Consider the following 25,820-nt stretch of genomic DNA (forward strand, 5'->3'; position numbering starts at 1 on the left):
TTCTTTTATGCAACTTTCCTGCCGGAAATAAGAATGACGCGACGACGTATCCCGATGAATCAAATAATACATGGAAAATTTATATATATACTAAGTTATCTTTTAAAAACTTTGCTAAATAAATGTTTACGAACGATGAGACACACATGCACACATGTATAGAAAAATTATGCGCGTGTGTCCCTATGAATTACGCGAAAATAAATTCATCGTTCGTCTTTAATCTCTCGTTGTAGATAACAGCAGAAGCAGCAGCAGCAGGCTGCCAGACAAGGGCAAAGATAGAAGATAAGAGAAGATAAAAAAATGTGAATAAAAAAAGAGAGAGAGAGGAAATAAAAAATAAAAAATAAAAAATAATAAAAAAGGTAAAAAGGGACGGGAATGATCTTCTCACGTAGAGTAAAGGGAGAGAAAAGCAGGCTTGTGGGAAGGGAAGGAATGGGAAGGGAAGGGAGGGAAGTTCGTGTAAGGGATGATGGTGGGGAAAACGTGCAACGTGGTGGGGAAACTCGTGCAGCACGATAACCGTCGACCGAGGTGCAAACCAGCCGCGAATTCGAAAGGCGGCCAGTTGCTGTCCGCGCGTCGTTCGAGACGCATCGTCAGAATTTTATTTTCGAATTAATCGTATCGAGGTAAAACGTCGTCGTAATAATAGTCATCGTAGTAATAATAGTCATCGTCGTAGTCGTGATTACAAAAAAAAACAAACTCAATGCTTCGATTTATTTTTCAATAAAAAGAAGAAGAAGAAGAATAAACAAACAATCATTTTCGATAAATCAAATCGACGATTATTTTCGATCACGATTACGCGTAACGGGACCTTGATCCCGTATCGTACGGGGGCATCTTATTTTCGAGAATACATTAACGTCAGTGTCTTCAGTGTTTTAAGGTGATATTTCAAATGAAATGAAATACAAATATGAAATAAATAAATAAATGAATGAATGAATAAGTTTCCGAGAAGGAATCAATTGTGCATCATTAGATGAAGATTATTATCATCGTTATTGTTGTTGTTGTTGTCTTAATGATGACGATGATTTATATATTTTAACCGTGAATGAAGTTTCTGCATTTCTTGGATAGACAGGGCAGACGATGATATCGTTAGCTAGATAAAACAAAAAATACGATTCGATATTAAAGCAAGGAAATATAAATCTTAGTTTAGTTCAAAAGATCACTTTATCTAATACTTCGATACGTATATCAATCATTCCCGATCGTTCGCGAATGAAGAGAGGATTACCACACACACACACAACACACATAAATACGACGACCTCTTTTCGTTCTAAGAAATCATCTTTACGTATTAAATTATAAATATAACTTACGAATATAATACACCGATGAAAAAAAAAACCATACGCGTGATACGAATCGCGATAAGATTTTTCTTAGCGCGAATGTTAGTAGTAATAGTAGTAGTAGTAATAATATTATTCGTCGTATTGTGTCGTCATCTTAGTCAATCGTTATATAAGAATCTTTTAAAGACCGTGACGACGAGTCAGACGAATTAAGAACACGACATTAGCTTTAAATGTTCCATGAGATATGAAGAAAATTATCGTTAGAAAAAGTAGTACCCTTTATTTCTATCTTTTTCTCTCTTTAACTCTCTCTATCTATCTGTTTCTCTCTTGGGTGTGCCCTTCGAGAGATCGAGTAACGCACGAATCGATCTCAATGCGAGCAACGGGGAGGAACCCCACGACCACCAACGTCGTTTAATGAAATCCCATCCTTCACCACCACTTTTACTTTTTCCACCTCCACCTACTCCTTTCACTTGGTGTGCATTTCCTATATTTCCCATTAAAATTCATTTATATTAACTCTCGACACTTTTCAATGATCTATTTTAAAAATATAACAATTTACATATTTTTGTTGATAGGATCTTGTGTTACGCGTGCACACGGAGAACCATTGTAATCTAACACAGAAAATAGTTAATAATAAAAACGTAAGGGAACTTAGCCCACGAGTGTTGCACGTTGTCTTGGCTGATAATCGCGAACTAGCAATGGTAATGCATGATTTCCCACGTGGCAAACAGCAACAACACGGGATGCGTGTGTCGGTTATCTCTTTCTTTTATTATTTTAACACCCGTTATAATATACCATACACTCATGGGCGCATATCCTTTTTAACTTCTTTTTCATCTTTGACCTTTAACTCTCTTTCTCTTTTTATTTCGTTCATCATATTTATTATACACCTCACAACATGTGGGTGTATCTCAGTAAATTAAACAAAATTTGCAGCTGTCCGATGATCTGGAATTTATATTTTTCATTTTTTTATTTCTCCTTCTTCTTCTTCTTCTTCTTTTGCTTCTGCTGTTGATGTTGCTGTTGATGTTGGTCCTGCTGTTTGTTCCATCGTTTTAACAACAGCTGCAGCGTTAACGTCGACATGTGCCAGACTCGTATCAGAACGTTACGATCGTTTTCCGATGAGAAACACGAGGTGTATTCTGCTGCCACGGATATAAATATATATATACACACACAATCAATGGGGTTTTCGCATCGCGAGAATGAACGGACTTTATCGAGAAACGTTTGTCAGATTTTAGAAGTTGAAACGACGAGTCGTCAACCGTGTTTTAACAAACACAACACGCGTCAATGATGATCATGATGATGCAGTTGTTGTTGTTGTTGCTGTTGCTGGTGCATCCCAAATATATTCGTTTATTTTTGATTGACGCGTGGGGAAAATCCGACTAAAAATCAATCATCCGATCATCGGAAATATATATCTCGTAACTTGAAACGTTGTTAGCATTATTTTACATACATATATGTGTTTCTCTTTTCTTTTTATTCAATAAAATAACAACCACACCGCGTGAATTTGGATATCGGTATTACAAAACTAACGAATTCGGTTTATAGATAGATAGAACAAAAAAAAAAGTTTGAAATATCGTAACGTAACGTTTAACGTGAACTCGTATAAAAGCAAAAAGAATACTAATCACGTTTCGTTACGTTTACTCTCTCGCGTAACTTTAGATTATTATTATTATTATTATTATTTTATGCAATATCTCGTTAGAAATTGGATCAATCCTTTGCAAATTTCATCTCGTCTCGTGAAAGATGCACGTTTTCATCGTTGTTGAATCGAGACGTTTCCTTTTCTCGTTCATTTTTTTTTTACCCCTCCCCATCCCATTCCACTAAAGAGTATAAAAAAAATTATCAGCAAAGTGGGTTACGAAATTGGACGTTTCCTCGACAAAGACAGTTACTTCTACAACAACACACACACACACACATCGGTTGCGAATTTAATCGAAAGTTAGTTAATCGAACGAATTTCCTGTTAGGATTGAAAAAAAACAAGCAAAGAATCCAACAGGAATTGAGAACCGTTTTCTTCTTCTTCTAGTTTTGAAAGAGAAAAAAAAACCACGATTGTAACTGAGGGGAGTTGGGGGTGGCATATAATCCGAAAACAGCTTTACCCCTGTATACGTTGAAAATAGTTTCAATTCTTACATAAAAATCTAATCCCATTTGTGTGAAAAGGGATAATCTGTTGGGATAACTATAGATATCAATTTGACGAAAGGTTCATTCAAATGACTGGAATTAATCCTTCCGTGTTTCATCAAAACTAAACGACCATTTCCGTCCCTTTGAGATACTCGATCTTAATAATCTCTCCCTTTAAACATAGTAGTACTTGTGTGTCATTCTCTCTATCACTTTCTCATCGTTGCATCAAAATTCACATTTATTTTCTTTTCTCCAATTTTATTTTCTGTTTCATTCGCTGATTGAATATGACCAACCGATCCCGACCTATCCCTATCGTTTATTTTTTATGCATTGATCGGAAAAAATTTCCTAAAAAATATTTCTCCAATAGTAGTACGAATGAGTTTGTTCGTAATAATTCGCAACGATATAACCGGTTGTGCATAAAAAAAAAAAAGAAAGATAGAAACGTGATATGAAAGAATAGACGAATACGAATAACTTCCATTCGCAAAAAAAAAAAACATAAAAACAAAAAGAAAAAGAAAATAAAAATGAACAAACAAGATGATAAGGTGGAAATCGTGAGATCTAACTTGGACGAAGGTAAAACGTTCTGTTTTCAATTGCAACCATACTCGAGGAATAGAAAATACTACGTGTGTGTATACATATATCGAAGATATAAAGAATGGGGAGGAGGGGGAAGAGGAAAAGAGGGTAGGCGTGGAATATATACACAGTGTATGGAAACACACCAGTCGTTGTCGTCGTCGTTTACTTCGAAATGAAACGACCGGTTTCTCTTCTTGCTTTTTTACCGAAAAAATCGTCGAAGGTGTTCATTCGTTCGTTCGTTCGTTCGTAGTAGTCATAGTTTCCGAAAAAGATTCAGTCACGTAATCGGAAACAATTTACTTCCGTATATATATATTTTTCTCGGGGGGGGGGGGTTTTGTCGAATTTTTGTAGTAAATTTCGTTTCGAAACTATCAAACGAGAGCGTGGGTTTTTGATGATGACTAGAGAAGAGGGAGGAGGGGGATGGGGTGTGAGAGGAAGGATAATAGGTAGTGCAACATGTATCGAAAAACAAATGGGATGATAAACTGCTGGGAAACAGAGATGAAGAAGACCATTTTTGTTTTTTTTCGGTTTCTTTTTTATGCGAATATGTTTATACGAATGTATCAACCATTAACGAACGAGCTACGAGATATATTTATTTATTTATTTAATCGTCCGCGAAAACGAGAGATAGATATAAATATTCGTATGATTATTTTACTGTTCGATTTTAAAAAAAATAAAACAGAAGGAAAGAAACAAAGGCGGGCAGTAAAAAGGGGAAGCGCGGTCAGGGTTGCATAAAACCAACTCTCTTTTCCCCCCTATTTATTATTATTATTATTCTCTTTCAATTATATCATCGCGTTTTTAATTCTCTTCATCCCCTATTGTTCTTTGTATTGTTTCAGTTTTATTTTGATATTTTTGCAAATTTTCGAAATTGATATCACAATTTTATGGGAGAATCATGCAGTAACGCGAAACTCGTATAAGAAACAAACAAATCTATGTGAAAAAAAGAACCCCCCCCCCCATCATCGATGATCATCCCCCATTAATCTTATTGTTTTTTTCGTGTACCAATAAACCTTCGTATCCGAGAGAAAGTTTGATTTTTTCGGTCGCATTAAAACTCTATTGATGAAAGTTAGAAGGATGGAGGAGGAGAGAAGGGGTGGGAGAAAAAAAAACAGGTGTGATGATGTCTCGCGTCGAAAGATTTGAATTTCAAAATAAAATTATAATCATCGATTGCACGCATAATTTATATTTGAACTTTTGGAATAGGTTAACACACGCGGGATTCCCCATCGGCAAAGTAATACAATAGAAGGACGTTTCTTTTTACGATCATTAAACGGGAAAGAATGTTCTTTTTTTATTTGAGTAAAAGAAAAATAAAATGAGACAAACAACAGAGAGAAAAAAAGGAAGAAAGAGAGAAACGATTGGCCAGGTTATAGTCGTAAAGTTCCATTCGAAAGAAACGACTACTTTTCGTGAAGAAAGAATGAGAGAATGTGTTTGTTTGTTTGTGTGTATGTGTTCTACGAGTTTTAAGTGCACCATTTTGTATCGCCAAAGCAATATAGAATAAATAACAAAGAGAGAGAGAGAGAGAGAGAGATAGATAGAGACAAGGGAATAATAACGAAAAGGTGCATCTTCTTTAAAGTGTTTTTACCTTTAAAAAAACTGCTGCTGCCTCGTTTAATTACATCATCGTCACGAGAGGGTGGCTAGGAGGAGGAGTAGGAGTAAAAGAAATAAAAAAAGAATGATGGGAATGAAGAATGAGGAAAAAAATATGATGTGCTTAGTCGAGTCTCTCGTTGCAATTCATTTAAAAGTGGCCACTATTGCTGCACTGGGCTATATCACCATTTTCGGAATAGAACGCATAAATGAATGAAAAAAAAAAAAAGAAAAAAATGAAAAGGAAAAGAAAAAAAGGGGAGAGAGAACTCATTCATTCCACTCGAGACTCTCTCTTCGAAGCCTCGTCGTGTCGTTGTCGTGTTGTCGTGGTTATGATTGTGATTGTATGTGTGTCTGTGTATGTATGGGAGAACGGAAAGTGAGAAAAAGTTCGGGAAGGAAAATAAAAAAAATGCACCGAACAAAATTCTCATATGGAATATTCGTTGTTAACGAGCACAGAACTAAGGGGTGGGATGGGGAGAGGAGGGGAGTGGATGGTAGAAAGAGGGATGAGAATTCAGTGTTGTTCGTTCTTTTGTTGACGCCGCCGACAATGACGATATATGACGACTAGTATGACAATGATGACATGGAAAAGAGGTAGGATAAGGTTCATCATGGTGGTGGTTCCTGGTGGTGGGGTTAGTGATGGTGGTGTGTTTCTCGTTGAATTTCCACGCGTTTCCGCGTAATAATCTTTCGTTGGAAATTCTCTTCGCACCATTAAAGAGAGAGAGAGAGAGAGATAAAGATAATGAGAGTAATACGAGTAAAGCCGGCGGCAGCGTGTCTGTGCCACCATTCGTTTGGTTGGTTGGTTTGTTGGTTGGTTGTAGTACGCCTACGCTACATACCAACAAGTCGACTCGTGCGAACGATTATAATCCATCCTTATGTGTTACTAGGGAGAAATCGTCACACTATACTCAATGGGGAATTGAGAACAGTTCTCTTAATATGAGAAAGAAAGAAAGAGAGAGAGAGAAGTAAAAGAACATTAATAAATGTCCTTCAATTCTTTAGTATCGCATAGCTCGGCTTCAACTCGTTAAATTAATCGGAATACGAGGAAAAAAAATGTCCATGGTCTTCTACTACTTTACCCTTTCTTTCTTTTTTCTTTTTTTTTTTTATGGGATACAAACGAACAAAGTAAGAAAATAAAAAGAAAAAGAGGATGGAGTGCAGGGAAAAGGAATGGAAGAAAATTAAGATAGGATAGAAAGTAAAAGGAGAAAAAAAAAAGTAAAAGAAAGAGAGAGAGGGGGGAGGAGGAGGAGAAGGATAGAAACTGGAAGGAAAATTCTTTTGGTGGCCGTGCTTTGAATCGGAGCACACAACGTGCGCACCTTTCATTCTCACACTCCTGTTCACCTTTTACGAGCACCGATGCAATTTTCTTTCGTTCCATATTGCCACCTTTCCTATAATAATAATAATAATAATCTTCTTCTTCTTCATGCCTTATATACGAACTAAACGAAGATTCATTTTTGTGTCTTGTTTTTGTTTTGTTTATCTCGTCCACTTGGAAAAATTGCTAGGACAATGTAAATTTCGGTTTTGTGATTGGATTCTAAACACGCCTTGTTTTTTTTTTTTTTTAAGATATTCCATTTAAAAATCATAGAGAAAAAAGTGTCGTTTAGTAAGCGATGAGCTTTGAAATATTTAATCGTAAAAAATGAAATTGTGGAATTTGCTGCCAGTCCGGACACACGCAAACTTCGTAAAAATGTCAACAACGACGACGGACGGACGGACACACGTGCGTGCCGTATAAAATTATTCGCATTGTATTTATTTTCTCTCTTACTCCTACTACCATTCTTGTATTTCTTTTTCTGTTAACTGTCCAGCAAACGCTAATGAAGAAAAATCGAAAAAGTCTAGCACACGCGACGGTTCTTGGTAACAAGGCGTGTTTTACGAGCCCCGATTAGGACACCGGATTTTTACATACTCTTGCTCGAGCATTCAACCGAATATATATATATATATACATGCACACACGTGTATTTCGTTCGATCAACCGATAACACCATCAACACCATCACCACCAATACCACCATCACCACCAATACCACCACCACCACTAACAATATTGAGAACGTTCGAATACTGTTCTTACAATGCCGAGTATAAAGCAAGTTTTCGTAGCAGTATAATTCGTACCGATTGGTTCTCCCCATGAAATAAAATTCATTCTACTCGAGAGGCGAAATTCTAAAACCCGTTTTCGTTTTATACCCGGTTGAAAGAAAATGCACACGGGTCGTCGTCGTAGTGTAAAGTAGAGAAAATAAAGGAAAATAATAAAAATGCAAGAATAAATATTTGCAAAACATTACTACGTCGATATATATGTATATATATATGTATGTGTGTATATAAATGTACGTACGGTGCAACCCAGTTGCAAAAGGGGAAAAAAAAAGGTTGCTCAAGCTCGTATATTTGACTACTCTCTAGCTTTGTGATGCTAATTCTACTTAACGAATTCTGGAAATCATGAATTTTCTTGGTAAATATTATAAACAGAATTAACAATAATTAAATAAACAGAAAAAGTGAGTCGTATCGTGGTAATGTACGTGGGCACGCTTTTAGAAAAATCACGGTGTACTGGAAGAAGAATTAAATGAAAAATAAAGAAACCGAAATAGGGCACCTTCCCCTTTTTCTCTCTTTTCTAAGTTTTTTTAAGGTTTTCTACATTTTTTCTTTCTTTAGATACAATCTAAAAGTTCTACGTACACATATACACATATATATTACACGTATACTACTTGAATATTATATAAATACGTCAAAATTGTCAAAAGTATCAGAATTATGAAATTCCTATATTATCGGGATACGAATCTTGCTGAAATTGCAAGACTCGTCTGTTCGTTTGACCGACATTTAACGCAGAATCGACTAACCTACTTCTGACAAACGCAGGAATCGCGTCACGTAGCAAATGAGAAATCTCTGATAACGGAACAACCATAATTTTGGCACTTAGATAAATTGATCACACATTCTATATATGAAATAATCAGCTCAGTGTTCTTCACACCTTTCTACAGGGAAAACTTTGTCGCGAGATTAAAAAGCTTTGTAGTCGTTTGTTTCACAACAGTTGCTTCTTTTTTTTCTTGTTTGTTTTATTTTATTTAACGAGAAATATCAAGGTGTGTCCAGTGTCTTCTCATCGATTTCGAATAATATTCTCGCGTTTATCAGAAGACAACGTCTATCAATATATACACCATGTTATCATCTTCCTTTCGACGTGTGATGCATACACACACACACATACACACATATATATATACTCTAGTTCGAATCCCAGGAGAATGAACTATCATCCACGATAAATGTAATACGAACATACACACATATATACAGATAAGATAATTCAACAATTCGATCGAACCGAAAAGGGTTTTATAATTCCCTTTTCTTAATTTCATATTATTATTATTATTATTATTGAAACATGATCGCTAAAAGTCTTTGAATATTTTCTTAAGATTATTCCTAAAAAAGATTTCAATTACTACGAAATAAATTTGATCACTTATTTTATATCTTTACAGAGAAAAGAGATATATCATCATCGGATTGGCTGACACCAGACCGAAATAAATACGAGAACACCTGACGTAATAGTTTCGCGATGATGATATCTTACGTTATTATTATCGTGAATTCACTTCGTTCTAATTGGATTTCAACGATCTACCGAAAAAAAGGAGACCAAGTGTTTTCGATACCATAAATTTAATCAGTCGATGGATCTTAACTCGAATAAACGAGACAAATCATACGATATTATTAAGTACAGTGTAGAAATCAGGAATAATGATTCTACGAAAAATATTACCACCGATAGAATAACGTAGTCAAGTTCGTGGCGGGCTCTTTGACGTACGCCACGAAAAAACCCCCATAAGAACACTAACTTTACATTTTTAATATTTAAATATAAAAAAAGAATATATATTGAGAAAAAAATATTCGAGAGAGAGAAAGAGAGAGAGAGAGAGAGAGAATCAGAAGAATATATTATTTCGTTAAACGTGTTGAAAAATTCGGTTCTCCTCGAAGGATCCGGTCTCTCGGTTCGGATTACACCATGTAAAAAAACCATCTGGAAAATTAAAAGAAGAGAAAGGAAGGAAGGGAAGGAAGGAAGGGTCACACAAAATGGGAGCAGCGAAATTCGTGTTGGGTAGTGCGATTCTCGGAGTATTTTGGAGCTGTTTGCTGATGAAAGGTGTCCTGACGAATTCAACGAACAGGTGCGACTATTCGCCCTGCTCCTGCGATCACTATGGCAGGTTGACTTGCGACTGCAAAGAGGAAGGAGAGGTAAGGTTACTTTTCTCGATTAACGATGAAAACCAATCGATTATTTTAGATAGATAATAATAATAAAAGAAAAGAAGTATACAGCTTGTTCTTTGTGATTTATTTTAAAGTTATCCTCGATAGATTTTTCTTTTACGAAATTATATTTAAATCGATTTGTCGTAAAAGACAAAATTACACAAGGAAAACAAAAAACAATATAGATAAACATATATGAGAACTTTATTCAGTATTTTCTCTCGTTCAAATGTATAATTCTTGATGATAAAGGTTCATAGGTAACTTGGACATGAAAAGAAGTAGAACTTAATTTAACCCTTCTTTGCATGATTTTTTCTTTTCTTTTAAAATAAATCAGGGTGATGTAATTAATGCTCTAGATTAAAGGAAAAATATTTTTAAAAATCCTAGTGCTATTTTTTGACAACTGCGTTTTGTTGTACGCAATAGTCGCTTAAAAAGTTGCCAGCAACAACAAATATACAGTACAAGGGTTTTGAGTAGCTTTTTTTTTGTTGACTAAATATTATGATTGAAATTTCTATCATCATGCAAAGAAGGGTTAACTAAGTTGGACGTTTCGTACCTTCATTGGGACTTATTCGGCAACTTAATCTTTAATAACGATCAAATTAACGAAATTTAGATGCGTTATGTTTGGAATATTAACATAAAGAGAAATGTATGTCGAATTAAATAAAAAAAGACGCTGAACTGTAAAAATTAAGTTGCTGAAGAAGTCCCAATAAAGGGACTTACTTGTCCAACTTAGTTAAATTAAGTTCTACTTCTTTTCATGTCCAAGTTCTCAATGAACCTTTATCATCAAGAATATATGAGAACAATGTGCAGAAAAAATTTACATTTTCGCTAAAAAAAAAAATTATGAATACTTCATATATCAGTTTTATTTAAATCGAATTCATTTCCTTCGGTACCCCGGTTACACTCATTTCATTTCTTTGCATCTGTCACCACCATCCATATCCCTTACCTTCGATTATTTCCTACCATTTTTTTTCCCCTATTCTTATCTCTTATTCCCACCATCCCTTTATAGAAGAGAATCCATTCATTCAAGAAACCGCGCGATTACTATCTTATGAAAAATCTCGAATACGATGCGAAAACTACGGTTTGGAGTCCTCGAGAAGTTCTCCTTTGTTCCCCCATGAACGTTACCCCAACTTCGAATTATCGAATCTAGATAAGGGTATAAATAGAGAGGATCCCTAAGAAACGAAAACATCCTTTCTTCTCCGATACTCCACACCCACGCTTTTACACGCTTCTTCTTCTTATTTTTCCCCTTTTCCTCTATCAACAGAATTCAACTCACTCTCGGAGGTGAAATTTATCTCGTAAATTTGTTAGAAAAATTCTACGAGAAAATCACATTTTGTATTTCCAACTGTGGCAGGGGGGGGGTGGGTGGGGAAGCTTCTTTTTTTTGTTTCTTCTTTTGTTACACAGCGATTAAATATTACGCAGAATAATACGTAAATGTTCATTTAAAAATGCTATAACATACTTGTTGAAAGATTCAACGTTATAAAAATTTCAAAGCGAGAGAACTAGCGAAAAATATGAGTAAATTATATACTGGTGGTGGTTTTTTTTTTGTTTCTTCTTGTTCTCTTTCTCTCTCTCTCTTGTATATAGGGCTACCTACCACCCTATACGCTATAAATTAGAACGTGTTTACGCAAATCGCGGGGCCGACACGAGTGGCAGGTAGGCAGGCAGGTAGATAGGTAAGATGTTTGTATGTGTGTGTGTATGTGTGTTATATGCCGAGGGCGTTTTCTTTCCCTTCGCACTTTTCCCTTTCGTATTTCACTCCCTTCCTTCTTTCCCATCCATGTTCAAGAGAACACACAGCTATGGTGTAGCAAACGTTTAGAATATTTATCGCATTGAACGTAGGTTGTGTCCCAAAGGTAGGAAAAATGTTGCTGCGTGTTTAGAAAACTGGCAGAATTCGTTGAAGGATCGCGGTCACGCGTCTCGTTGAATTTTATCGTGAAACAACCCTTATCTAAACCACCTTCCCCCACTCCACCTCCCTTTCAAATATGTCCGGAGATAAAGGGATAACGTTTTTAAGATTTCGAAAAACAAAACAAAAACGAAAAAAAGAACAGAAAAAAAAACAAGATAATGAAATATTGCAATTACAATAATAACGATCAAAAACACAATTCTTGCATATGAGAAAAGAATAAACGAATACATATATTAAAGAAAAAAAAACACACACACACACCACGAACTCGGTGAGAAAATCATAAAAATTTGTATAAACATCCTAAAGAAGAAAAAAAATGAGAAAGAGAGAGAGAAGAAAAGTGCGTTGGTTGGGTTATTATCATTATCAAGGGAACATAATCTCTGAGTCCTCTTAAAAAATGTTTTAACTATCCTCCTTCTTCTATGGTCATATTATATATATATATTCTTCTACACACCATCATCGCTATTGTTCGCTATAGAACGTTCTTTGTCTCTTCTCCGAGAAATGCAACACGTATCATATGTATGTATATGTAAGTACAACGTATAATATACAAAGAAGTGCAGTATAATAATGCAAGTGAAGGAGGAACACGTAGGAGATACACGTTGCAGTAGTATACTTTGGAAATGCAGTAAACTCGATCCGTAAAAGCCGTGTCCGTGACGAAATGACCACGAAAGAGAAAGAGAGAGAGAGAGAGAGAGAATGAGAAGAGGGGAAAGGGGGGGGGAGGAGGAAGAGGGAGCAAGGTTTTACGTCGTAGAAACCAATCGGATTGGTTGAACTAAAACAGAAACTCATTTTCCTTTTTGTTATTCAAACATATTTTTTTGTACTCTTTCCTTTTTAGAAACATTACATGACAATGACTATGCGACAGCCATAGTAATTACCTTGATCTCATAGTCAAGTTCATGGTTAAAAAAAAAAAAAAGAAAAGAAAAGTGATGTTAATTATGTGCATAGCATTTAAATGGAGTATCAAGAAAATAAACACGGGATTTATATGTTTTTCTAATCGTTCCGAGATGATTAAGATGAAATTGAAGAAAAAATGAAACTGTGACGATGATGATGATGATGAATATGATTTGATATTTGTCTTTTTTCTTCTTATTTAATCCTTTTTTGTATTTTTTTTTGTTTTCTTCTTTTTTCCTAACAATAGGTAGAGAAATTTGTTTCGCAAATTGAAGTAACAGTTTCCTAGCATGAATTCAACCAACAACAGAGTCTCGACCAACAAAGACGAACTATTTAGAAGTTAGAAACGTTCTCCATTTCACGAATTACCTAAATAACAAACGCGTTTCGCTTCTAGGAACGGTGCATGGATTATGGTTACGTAGATGCAAGTATAATAGATACTCGAAAGTACGATGATGATGATGATGATGATGATGATGATGACGACGAGAATATGCGAGAAAATTATTTGTCTCTTTGTTGTACTCTAACCATTTACATATACATACATACATATACATATATATTAAACGAAAAAAAAAATAAAAACGTGAGAATAATAATATTGAAACAAATTGTCGCGATAAGCTTCGAGTATCGTTTAATTCAAAACAATGGGAATAATAATATTTAAAAAAAAGCAAAAGGAATGAAATAAAAATAATATTTAATGTAGGTGTGTGCATGTGTAAACCATAGAAAATGATCTGCCATCATTGATTCCGCATAATTAATATCAGACACTCGTGTACTTTGTTTTATACTCATTCATAGCATTGCAACAATTAATTTTTCGGCCCATCGATTCTCAAAATGCATTAACAACAACCTTTCTCTTATTTCTTTTACAGCCTACCAACCCTTTAATTACTCGTTGGTGCGTTGTGATCGTTCGATTTTGAATTTCAAATAAAAAAAAAAGAAAGAAAACGAGAACAGAAAAAGGAACGCGATTGAACAGATATATGAAAAAAAGGGTAGCAATAAATTTGCAAGTTTTACCTGTTTGCTTTAGCGTTCAGTAACGAAAAAGGGATGGGATGGGAAGGGATGGGCAAGGGGGTTGGTTGGGGTAAACGATGCATGAGAGGAAAACGATGGAAGTTAATAAAAGAGGCTTTTGTAATCGACCTCGACCGATATTCCCCACAGTGTTTCCGGATTCCGATAAACTACCGGATGTTGCCACCGTTCCTACGTGTGCCTGTGGTAATCCTTTAAACTTATCGAATTTCCGTGCTTTAACCAACACCCTTACCACCACCCTTACCACCACCATGACTAACTCACTCGTATGTATGTATTATCTCTTTTTCGGAAAGGAATGTTAGAGAAATAGTATAAACCCCTTTAAAACTTGTTGTATTCAACTACAGAATAGTAGTCCCAAGATTCTTCCTTTTGAATAATTGACAAAGACGTGAATAATCGAGCGTGCCGGCTTTTACCGGATGTGGTCTCCTTAAATTTACTCCACCACTCACCACCCACTCACAAGGGACAACAGAAATAGAACCGCAGGAGTATTAAATTCAGGTATTAAAAGTAAAAATGAGAAAAAGATGAGAAAAAATAATGCAATAATAACGTTATGGGGATGGGAGGGTGTGTGTGAAGAAAAACAATGATTTCTCGTGAGAAATATTATTTAAATTAATAAATAAACGACACACACCATAATCGTACCAATCCCCAGCTGGGATTAGGTGGATCCTTAATAACTTTCTTATTCGAGATTAATTATTGTTTTTCTATCCATCAAATGGTGTTTGAAACCACGTATGGAAAATTAGTTGGTTGAAAAGAGAAGGGGGAAAGGGGAGAAAGGAAATTGAGAGGAGAATGGAACACGGTGGTGTAGGAAACCACGATACTGGTCAAAGATGGGCACAATGCCCACCAACGAACGAATCTGCCTGTTCTTTATGAGAAAATTGTTTCGTATAAATCATTTATAGATCGTAAAACGAGCTTTTTTTTGGTTTTCATTCATTCTTTCTTTCTCACTTACTCATTTTATCTTCCTATCAATCCTTTATCTTCATCGTCATCTCGTTCGATGGAAACATTATTCCGCACGAGTGTTCTTCAACCCTTCCCCCTCAAAACCACCACCACCACCACTACCACTACCAACCCCTTTTCCAAAGAAGATTTTCATCGTTTCCAATTGAAATCGTTAGGACTGAAATGCATTTTCATTTTCTAACTCCTCCTCCTCCTCCTCCTACTCCAATGTTGAAAAGAGAAAAATTCTTTGATTCCGGTGCAAGCATACTAAACGAGAAAGATAAAATGAAATAAAATAAAGAGAATAAAAAAAATGAAATATAGAAAAAATACAATCGACAATCAGGAGGAAAGAAGGACCAAGCAAGACATGGATTAGGTTTTTCAACCTCTCACTGTGTATGTGGAGGTGTGGTATGTGTGTGTATGTTTTATGCTGGACGATCGACAATCTCTCTCTCGTCTGAGCATCGTATCGAAAATAAGAGAAGAAACGTTTCGAGATGATAGAAAAGAACGTGCTTCTACCATCGTGGGAACATTTTAAAAAAGGGGAAGTAGAAAAAGTAGAAGAAGAAGAAGAAGAGGAAGAAGAAGAAGAGGATGATGATGAGGGTTGGAAAGAATGAGATGAGAAGATTTGAAGCTTTGGGAAGGATGCTGCTACTAGAGCTTGCTAGCTAGCTAGCTAGCTCTATGTCGAACTATGTACCTTTGAAAGAAACTCTGATGGTGTTCCCAATGGGGAATCGTCCCAAGTAATCGAGAAGCACACCTTCGACGCGATACTCTACTCTTTCCATCCCCATCTTCTTTTTTCTTAACCCCTTTCCTAACCCCCATTTCTCTCTCTCTCTCTCTCTCTCTCTCTCTCTGTTTCTGTCTATCTTTATTCTCATTTATTCTTCTTCTTTTATCATTTACTTCGTACGACAAGAGAAGATGAAAATGTCTAGAGAATTAAACGCGAAACTCGCTCGATAAAATTACACGCGACTCTGTTGAGAAATAAAAAAGAGAAAACGAGAAGAATAATAAAGACGAGACGTTTAAAAAGAAAACAAAAAGAGAGAGAGAGAATATCGTTGCTTCTCTCGTTTCCGGTCTCTTTCTCTCTCTCTCTTTCTCATTACATTCTCCATCTTTCTCTCTCATTCTCATAGGTATTTTTTTTTTTTTCTTTCTTCTCCTCCAACGCATGATGTATTTATCGCTATCCTCTTCGTTGTTTTTCTCTCTCTCTCTCACTCTCTTCCACTGGTTCCTTTTTTTTTTATATAGGTCCCCCTCTCTTTCTCTCGTGGGAGAGAGCAAAACTGTTGGGAAATAAAATTCAGATTCCCGGTGCGGCCCTTGAAATTTACGACAATGACCCTCCTGGCCTGTCTGCATCCCTCCTACTTCTATACACTCTAACCTCCCCCACCACCACTATTCCTATCCCTTCCAGTAAGTACGAATTTGTGCTTCGAGACACCCGGTATACACATTTAACGATACTATACTCTTCCGCAAATGCTACTTAATGTTTCGGGATCCTTAGCTTTCTAAAACGTATTTTTTCTACGTAAAAAGTATTTTCAAAAGTTTTGATACGATAAATAAAACCACCCTCGTTTTGTTTCTTTTTCCTAAAAAAAGAAAAGAGACAAGGAGAAATTAAAAAAAAAAAGGAAGGAAGGAAGGGAAATATAATGGAGAGAGAAAAAAAAGGGACTGGGGGTTGGAGAGGGGATGAAGATTCACGGGGACGTGGATTAATTAATGAAATTCAAGAGCACAAATTTTGGTATTTTTTTTTGTTGATTTTTCGAAAGGAAAATCCATCGTTGGTTAGAACTCGGATATTGTCGAAAGAACAAAGGTCGAAACGGGCCAGCAGGATGGTGGGCGACACACGTGCATCCACCAGAAAGAAAAAGTAAAGTAAAAGAAAGAGAGAGAGAGAGAGAGAGATTGCACGGATCAAGATGGTAATGCGTAGAAACTACGGTGAGCTTGCGAACAAGAAAGGGTAAAAACAAAATGGAAGAAAAAAAAAGGACCGAGAGAGTGAGTGAGAAAGTAAAGTACAAAGGTTTCGTTTTCATCGTAAAAGAGAAAGAGAGAAAGAGAGAAAGAGAGAGAGACGTAGTGCATAAAAGCTGCGTCTTTTATTCCACACTCCCGTATGTTCTTTTACCTCCCATTGAAAACACTCTCGGTTGGTTCTTCTTTATCTTCATCGTAGCCTACTACTACTATGAGAAAAAAGAAAAAGAAGAAGGAAGAAGAAGTTACGTTCTTCTACTACGAGAGTCAAATCATCATTTTTTCTATTCCTATACTACATTTTTTAAATCTAATGTATCTTCTTCTCTATCTGTTCTTCATCATTTTCCACTTGCTGCTGCTACTTTTCTTATTTTTTTTTTTTTTTATTTATTTTCTCCTATCTTTTTTTTTTATTTGAAAAATTCCATTCCTCTTCGGGTATTTTCACGCGTTACTGTTCTTGACCCCCTTTTCTTTTGAGAGGAAGAAAAAAAGGGAAAAAGAAGGAGAGTAGGAGCTGAAAAGAAAAATATCATACTTTTAATAATAATAATAATAATAATAATAATAAGAAGAAGAAGAAGAAGAATAAGAAAAAGAGAAGAAAAATAAATATCGTAAGAAGGAAAAGGATTATAAATAAAACGTACGAGATGAGAAATTTGAACACGTCCTTTCTTTTCGAGAAGAAAAGAGATAAGAAGACAGACAGGAAATACGGTCAGTCTCCTTTTGCTAGTATTTCAAGTGTTTCTCATTTGATATCCGAGATTCTCTAGGGAATGAAGAGGGCGGGGGGTGGGTCAGTTTCGTTTAAATGACAAAAACACACGAACAAGATGAAAAATGATCGGAAAGCTTTCTTCTCGAGAGAGACCTTATATTTATAATAATAATTAATTAAAAGATAAACTAATTCGATTTCTTTTCATTCAAATCAAACTTGTATCACGTTACAAAAATAACACACATATAAAAAGTGATATAAAAGATAAGTAATGGGGGTGGGGGGAGGTTCTCTTGAAACAATCGATTATTATCCTATTGATACGATTAACACTTATAAAGAATCACAAAGTTACGTTTACGTAAACGAGCACGCACAAAAACGAACAGATATATTGCAAATTGTGTGTATAATAATGTGAATATATGTATACACACACATAATAATAAAAAGAGATATAGTGAACCCCTGCTGACTATCGTAACGAGCATAATACGATATCGAGATATCGGTTCCTTTGTCGAGGGATTAATCGTGCTGGAAATATGCCAGGAATGTTCCTTCTTGGACGATTGTTTGACAAACATAGCATTCGATGAAGTGGTAGACAGTTTAAAGCTTTACTCTTTATAAGAGAGAGAGAGAGAGTTTACTTCGTAGATTTTATTCTTGAAACTCTCTTCTTCTTTATCTGCATGAAATGTGATCTCTTCTATATATTCTATGTGTCCATAAAGGGATAGGAATAAAAAGTAGAACAAAAAATACTACTCGAGTTTAACTTCTATCTACCTGTTCTCTAATGTACCTGCTATTGCATCTGCTGATGCTATATTGCTACTACTGACTTTTCATGTTATTACTGATCGTATAAACCTGTTATTATTCGTTATAATTCTCTTACCATTTCAAAAATGAATTTTAAACTGTTTCCACTTAGACACGGTCTGTCCCATTAATTTAAACACATCCCTTGATTGTTAGTTTAAATGAATCGGGAAAATAAATTAAGTTTGCGCATGAAATTCTCGTTAAAAATCGACTATCAAGCTGTATATGGGGAGAAGGAAGGAAGGAAGGAAAATAAAAAAACAAGTCAAGTCATATACGTCGCGAAAATATCAGCCATGAGAAAAGTTGATTTTCGTATTCGTGTGATTATGATAACGATATTAGTCGTGTAAATTGACACGGTACAGGTTTTCGAAAGGAAGTATATACACGCGTTGCTAACAATTATAAAGTAATTAGTCTTGTAATTACGGCTATTCGAGCTTTATTAAAAGGGCCTTCTATTCGGCGTATCGGATTGAAACAATTCGAATATAAACGTGAACAATTAACAAAACAAAAAAACAGACAAATACAACTATTTACTTTTTTAAACAAAAGAAAAGTGATGTGTGTACTTATGTACTCACGTAAGAAGTTATACTTCTTTAACTTACCAAAACGAACATAACCTAAATAACTTCAATTATCTCGCGTACCAATATAATACTCTACATTTGTCGAAAATACAATAATATCATAAAATAAAATGAAGATATTAAATAACATTGATAAAGGTTTTAATTAATATGTACAATCTAATTTGTTTATTTACGAATTACTTCATGCCGTAAATTAGAAATCACTTTTCCCGCGCAAAACGTATAAATATCGACAACTTCGTGGTGTCGATTTTTCGGTCGCATCTAAATTCACTTTTCAAAACGCGCCAAAAGAAGTATAACTTAAAAAAAACATATATTAATATGATTTCATTAATAAAATACATATTTATTAACGCAAATTTATTGTATTTTTTGTAGGAATTGATCCTGAGCACGGAAAGCGAGAAGAAATTGAGCCCGCACACTAGTAGAATAGTCGTGAACAATTGTTCGTCCGTGATCGTAGCGAACTCAAGTTTGATATCGATGATTGGTCTACGATCAGTGGATCTGGTGAACGTGGGGAATCTAAGCTTGGTCAGGCAAAGCTTCAAACTTTCGTCTCACAGCGCGCGGACCAGGATATCCGTGAGGAACTGCAGCATAGACGTGCTGCCTAGTTTCGTGTTTGGTGGGGACGTGGAAGCGATAAGCTTCGAGAACGTGAGGATAGGTCAGTTGAGCGCGTTCGCTTTCGCGAATCTCTTTCACACGGATACCCTGAGGTTGGAAAATTGTCAGATCGAGAATACGGAGGCGCAATCATTCAAAAAGTTCGACGTGGGATATTTGCACGTGATCGGTGGTAGTTTCGGTGAACAAGTACCCAGTCGTACGATGAACGACATCGAGGTACACCACAAGTTCATGCTGGACGGTGTCAAAATGGGTATTGTCAGGAGCGAGGCATTCATCGTCAGAAGCCCACGTACCGTTGCAATTCAAAACTGTCTGATAGACGGTCTTGAAAGCGAGGCCTTTGATGTCACAGCTCAAGGTGCAGTAATAATAAAGAATAACACCTTTGGAAGTTTAGCCGTAGGCGCGTTTCTCGGTATAAGATCCGATCCGGAAACTAGGCCACCACCGGCTTCCTCATCTTCCGCTAATCTTCACGACCTCATATTCAAGAACAACAGCATATCCACGTTCGAGGAGGGATCATTAATGTTCGATCGTTCGAGCTTTCGCCCAGAACTCGATGATCTGTTGGTAAAACAATCCTGCGATTGTCAGATGTTACCATTATGGAGGAACAACGTATTAAATTACACTAACGTATACTCGAGATTTTACATGAGACAAAACGCGGTTGTACCACCTATTTTATCGAGCCAAGATTCATCTATAGAATCACCGGATAGTTTTCTATTTTGCATGGACGTTGATACGATTGTTAGTTTCAACGATTACGATACCAGACATTGTTCTTTAGGTGGATCTATGCTGATATTGATTGTCGCGATAGTTGGTATTATCGTTACGTTAATCATTTTCGCGTGCCTGATCGTCTGGTGTTGCAAAAGACGACGTAATAACGATAGAAAACGATGGATGAGCGTACCGACCAATGCACCTGATGTTGTATCCAAGAAAAATGGTGTCATAGGTAGAGAAATAGCAACGACGGGTACCCCGGTAGACAGCAGGATAACCATGGTCGTACCAGATGGTAGACTCTACAGGGAAACCGAGTTCCATGTTATCGTAGAAAAGGCCGAGCCCCTGACCACCGAATTGTAACGAGAAGCCTCATACGACTCGGCGCGTTCCATCAACGATCGAATTCAACATTTCGAGGATGATCATCAAAGGGAAATGGAACCGTCGGGCTCGTCAACTGTCGCCAATTCTTCCTCTCGTTTTAGAGTGTACAAGCTTTGATACGATACGTCCGAAATAAATAACAATCAATTGAACGAACAACCTAATTGCAATTGCAACTGCAACTGCAATTGCGCAACAAGAACGACGACAACAATTTTAACGATCAGACTAAACGTTAAGCGTGTGATTTTTTTGATGTGCGTGAATCATTTTTCTTCTTCTTCTTCTTCTTACTCTTCCCTTTCGTCGTAAAATAATAATGTTAGGGAAAGGAAAAGAAAAGAAAAGAAAAATCATAGAACTGGAACGTTTTTGATAAATGCGAATGATGATTGTACCTCCTTAACGGTTCCTCCAAAACTTTTGTTTCTCCACGTTTACATGCGTGCATTATATGCGACAAACAAACAAAATGATATCTATATGTATAAGACGATAATGTGATGCGTTATGTCAAAGAAAAAAAAAGCAAACTATAACAACACGTAGTCCTGACTATAAATCCTGCAACTGGCGATTGAAAATGTTGTCAATGAAACAAAAAAAAATTAAGATAACCCCTTACCTATTCGCTATTGGATTTGTTTAGTCGAGTATTCTCCTATTAGTACAAGACAGTGTTCGTAAGCTTCCCATTAACATATCATAAAAGCACGAGTACCGATTATCCGAGCATCTCTTTGACCATTCTTTTACTTTTGACCATCTCCCATCTATTGTTATACTTTTTTTTTCTTTTTCCTTCTTTCCTTCCTTTTTTACTTACTTACTTACTTACTTACTTACTTACTTTGAGGCGGTCACGTTCCTCTCAGCGGTTAAGAGATTTCCGATCGAGGTCACGAGGACGGTTAATCGGTCGTCGTTGCTAGTTAAGTTTATATCGTTAGGTAGCTTTCAAAAGAAGACGGCTGGTTATCTAAGAAGAAGAAGAAGAAGAAGAAAACTACTACGACGATGACGACGAACCACGTTTCAAGTAATACGAGAAAACACAGAGATGAGTTTCTTCATTTAGAATTCTATTCGTTCCTTTCAAAAGCACGGATTCAGTAGAAGAAGAGAGAGAGAGAGAGAGAGAGAAGAACCTTAAGAATCTTCTTAACAAACTTAATCTCGTAATTTTTCATTTGATTTTTAATTCTAAAGCAACCAAACCAGCCAGAGAAAGAGATATATTAAATATACCCGTCAGTTATACATATATACAAACACACCAACCAACACATGTATATTATCTCAATAGAAACAGATTAACGTTAGCTAAAAAAAAGAAAGAAAAACAAAAAAAGCTCGGATAATAAAATCACCTAAATTATTTCCTTATTCCATTATGATTTCAATAACGAGAGACATACAAACGATGCAAGTGAAATCACTTATTTCTTTTTTCTTTTCTCATTAAATAATTAAACAACAAGAGTCATTACGTAAAAGATTAATAAGAAACCGATAGATCCTAGATCTGAATTTGCATAGACACAGAAGATGCAGAATAAGAAGAATTAGAAGAAAAAGATCCTAACAAAAAAGTGCAATGTTTAAAAAAAATGTTGTCAGAGTATTTTGTTCTTATTTTATTCTCTTGGTTGTCGTCGTTGTTGTTGTTGTTGTTGTAATGCTTGTAAAATGGTATCCAATACTTGGGCGAAAATTCATGCATTATTAATGCACACTACTCGTCCCTTTTGCAACGATATTCCAAAGGTAATTTCACCTTAGCCTGGAGCGATAACGTCAGGCAGAAATTGGGCCTCGAAGCTTCCGAGATTATTGCACGAGATGACCTTCGTCTTACGCTTTACCTTGAGCCTTGAGAAAATCTTTCAAGGTTTAGATATATTACTATTAATTATCGTCAGGATTTGCGAGCGTTATACAATGCAATAACGTTGAAACAAACAAAGAAATGCATAGATACGTGCGAAATGCGGAGTGCTCGTTAGAAAATATTGCGGAGTATACGTCTAACGATTATCGCTTTTTGGCGAAAATTAAGTTTTCTAATCGACCGTTTATTAGTTTTAATTATCGTGAAACTGTGATATACGAACAGCTGACTATGTAATTTGTTTTTTTTACATCGAACGACGTACGATCGACGATGAAGAATAAAGATCACTACGCTAAATAATTTTCAGCGATAAAAACCTATTGAGATTATTTTTATTATAAAACCCCGACAACACACGCATTAGACCTCGTTAACTGTATTGTAAGATACTGGCTGTTCTCGTACGATAAGAATAAATAACACGTCGGATCGATGATAACGGCCGTGTTAATTACAGCAATACGGAACGAGTTGGTTTCTTTTTTTTCTTTTTTTAAAACGACGACAACGATTTATCCATGCACAGTCGTCAGGGACAATTAATATACGACAATTTTCTTGGATTTATTATCGTGCCAACACAATTCGCGTTAACTTTGTCATATCTCTCAGAGCATGATTTTTAAATGGTAAAATGTTTGTTCTACAATACTCGAGGACAAGATGTCAGAAAACAAGATACATTCTTTTCGTTAGATTCGCAACATCAACGCCAAAGGTGTACAACAATAATTATTCTAAATAATTCTAAAAAAAAGAAGAAAAATAAAAGATCATCGTGTTATTTGATACTCCAGTCGCGTAGCAGTATCTATTATCTACTAAAGCAAATCTTTCAGCGTATTTCTTCTTTGATCCTTTCGAAAAAATATCTATTTTCTAGTTGCGACAACGACGATGAATAATAACGAGCACGTGAGGGAATGTAACCTGTTGAATTTGATCTTTGTAGTTGCCACTTGGAATATTTTAAACGATTAACGTTAAATCGAATCGTATGATTTTAATGAAACTTACCTAAAGGGAAGAACTCCGTCGAGAGCTTGAGAAACAGTTGGTGGCGATGACAAAGCAAATCCTCGTCCGAGTAAGACCGAATGCACGGAGAATATCTGCTTCGCAGTTTCTTGCATAGTCTCGTAGTCGTTCTGCACTTCCTCCGCTGTAATCAGATACATAATGTGTAAAAAAAAAACAACAAATCTATTATTTATTCGAAAAAAAAAAAAAGAAAAATATTTGAAATGTTTCATAGACCTACCAGACACTGGTGGTAATATTAGATTTTTCTTCATTAAACTTGCGCTACATGCTCCACCAAGAAACGACAGTTCAATCTCTAAATTCTTCAAACCATTTCCAGATGTAATCCAATCGTAACCGATGACCAAACACTTGAAGCCATAAGTATTTGATTTATCATTCTTCATATAATCCGACGCCGTTTCCAAAGAAAATATTACTTCGTTTCCTACAAAATATTATTTCATTTATGATTTTTTGTATATAAATAATAACGATATTTTCCATTTGTATTTTATTATATGTTACCTGGTAATACGACAGCATTTTGTGGCCATTGACTCTGCAAATTACTCATTTTATGTAATACAGGCCAATATAACAAAGTATCTTCGGCCACTGTGTTTCCATGCGTACTAAAAAAAATAGATAAAATAATCATTAAAATAACGATTAGATTTATATTCGAATGAAACGAATCTTTGATTTATGTTTTGTTTCTATTTACCCGGCTGAGGCATTTGTAATAACGTTTGGAATGTAAAGTTGTAAATAATCTTCTGGCTGTAACGTGCCACATTCCGAAGTAAATTCGATCGATAACCATTTTACAGATTCTGGAAAAGTAACTTTATAGTGTGACACTGCAGAAGGTTTATAAGGATGATCGCTTTCCAGCCATGTGTAATGGTGACTAGTAGTGACAGAGGGAGTTGAATGAGATTGTGTTTCACTATCTTGCGATAACTGGGATGTTCCCATATTAGATAATAAATTTAGAGCTGCAACGTGTGGAAGCATTTCTTGTATCAGGGTCAGTATTTGTACGCCACTCTGAAATGTGAATGAGTATTCAATTTAATATTATATTTTAATTTTCTGTAAAACCATAAAAAGAAAATGATAATTAAGAATATTTACCCTTGGATCTGATGTAGCTAAAGGACTAATATGAGCCATCACTAAAGGTAAAAGTGTCGTTACAAAAGTTGCGTTACCAAGTACTTCACTGGCAGTGACTTCTTCGGCTCTTTCTCTTGCTAACGCAAATATTTCGTTAGAACGTTGAATAATCGTAGCTGTCATGGCAAGAGTGCACTTTCTTGCCTGTACTTCAGCTATTGCTTGACTAGTATGTTGACCATCAGAATCTTGAGGATTGGAAAAGTAATAAATGTGTGGGATTTGACCCCTTGTTTGTGTTGTTCCTATAGAAACATGACAAGATTAGTATTACACGAGGAAAGACAATTTATTTCTATACGTTAAGTCGTACCGTTAAAACTGAATGAACAGGCAGTAAAAGTAAACGTTGTGCCATCTGGTCCTTTGACTGCGCTCAAACCACCATCGCCGTTGCTAGTACGACCACCACGATTTCTCAATTTAATAGCATACTTAACGTTTTCCTTTACTGCTACTGGTTTATTAAACTTTATTTCTATAATATCATTGACGCAACCTTCCGGCCCAAAGGATCCTCTTGTAAATTCTAAGCTAGTCCAACGTTGAGTGTGAGATGGATCGTTTCCAGTATTACTTTGCTGCTAGAAAAAGCAATTATTATTAAAAATATTAT

At 35.7% G+C, this 25,820-nt stretch overlaps 2 protein-coding genes across 14 annotated transcripts in view; one reads left to right on the forward strand and one right to left on the reverse strand.

Annotated features, from left to right (window-relative positions):
• LOC106786843 (E3 ubiquitin-protein ligase MYCBP2) overlaps nt 1–25,820 on the reverse strand; it is a 206,605-nt gene that overhangs the window by 173,022 nt on the left and 7,763 nt on the right. For 12 of the 13 annotated variants that reach the window (XM_014748667.1, XM_014748669.1, XM_014748672.1 and 9 more), the window contains exons 25-30: nt 25,518–25,788; nt 25,163–25,449; nt 24,750–25,075; nt 24,551–24,657; nt 24,261–24,470; nt 24,017–24,161 (exon numbers count right to left, since the gene is read on the reverse strand). In XM_014748667.1, coding sequence (XP_014604153.1) covers nt 24,017–24,161; nt 24,261–24,470; nt 24,551–24,657; nt 24,750–25,075; nt 25,163–25,449; nt 25,518–25,788 — 1,346 coding nt within the window. The remainder of the gene's footprint in view (nt 1–24,016; nt 24,162–24,260; nt 24,471–24,550; nt 24,658–24,749; nt 25,076–25,162; nt 25,450–25,517; nt 25,789–25,820) is intronic. The other variant, XM_014748664.1, reaches the window with a different exon arrangement.
• On the forward strand, nt 538–23,315 carry LOC106786847. Its single transcript, XM_014748683.1, has 3 exons — nt 538–901; nt 9,374–10,148; nt 19,717–23,315. The coding sequence occupies exons 2-3, from the start codon at nt 9,984–9,986 to the stop codon at nt 21,079–21,081; spliced, it is 1,530 nt and encodes a 509-aa protein (XP_014604169.1). The 5' UTR covers nt 538–901; nt 9,374–9,983; the 3' UTR covers nt 21,082–23,315.

The sequence above is a fragment of the Polistes canadensis genome, unplaced genomic scaffold (genome assembly GCF_001313835.1).
Source record: "Polistes canadensis isolate GaletaPanama2010 unplaced genomic scaffold, ASM131383v1 scaffold_85, whole genome shotgun sequence".
In the NCBI taxonomy this organism is placed as follows: Eukaryota; Metazoa; Arthropoda; class Insecta; order Hymenoptera; family Vespidae; genus Polistes; species Polistes canadensis.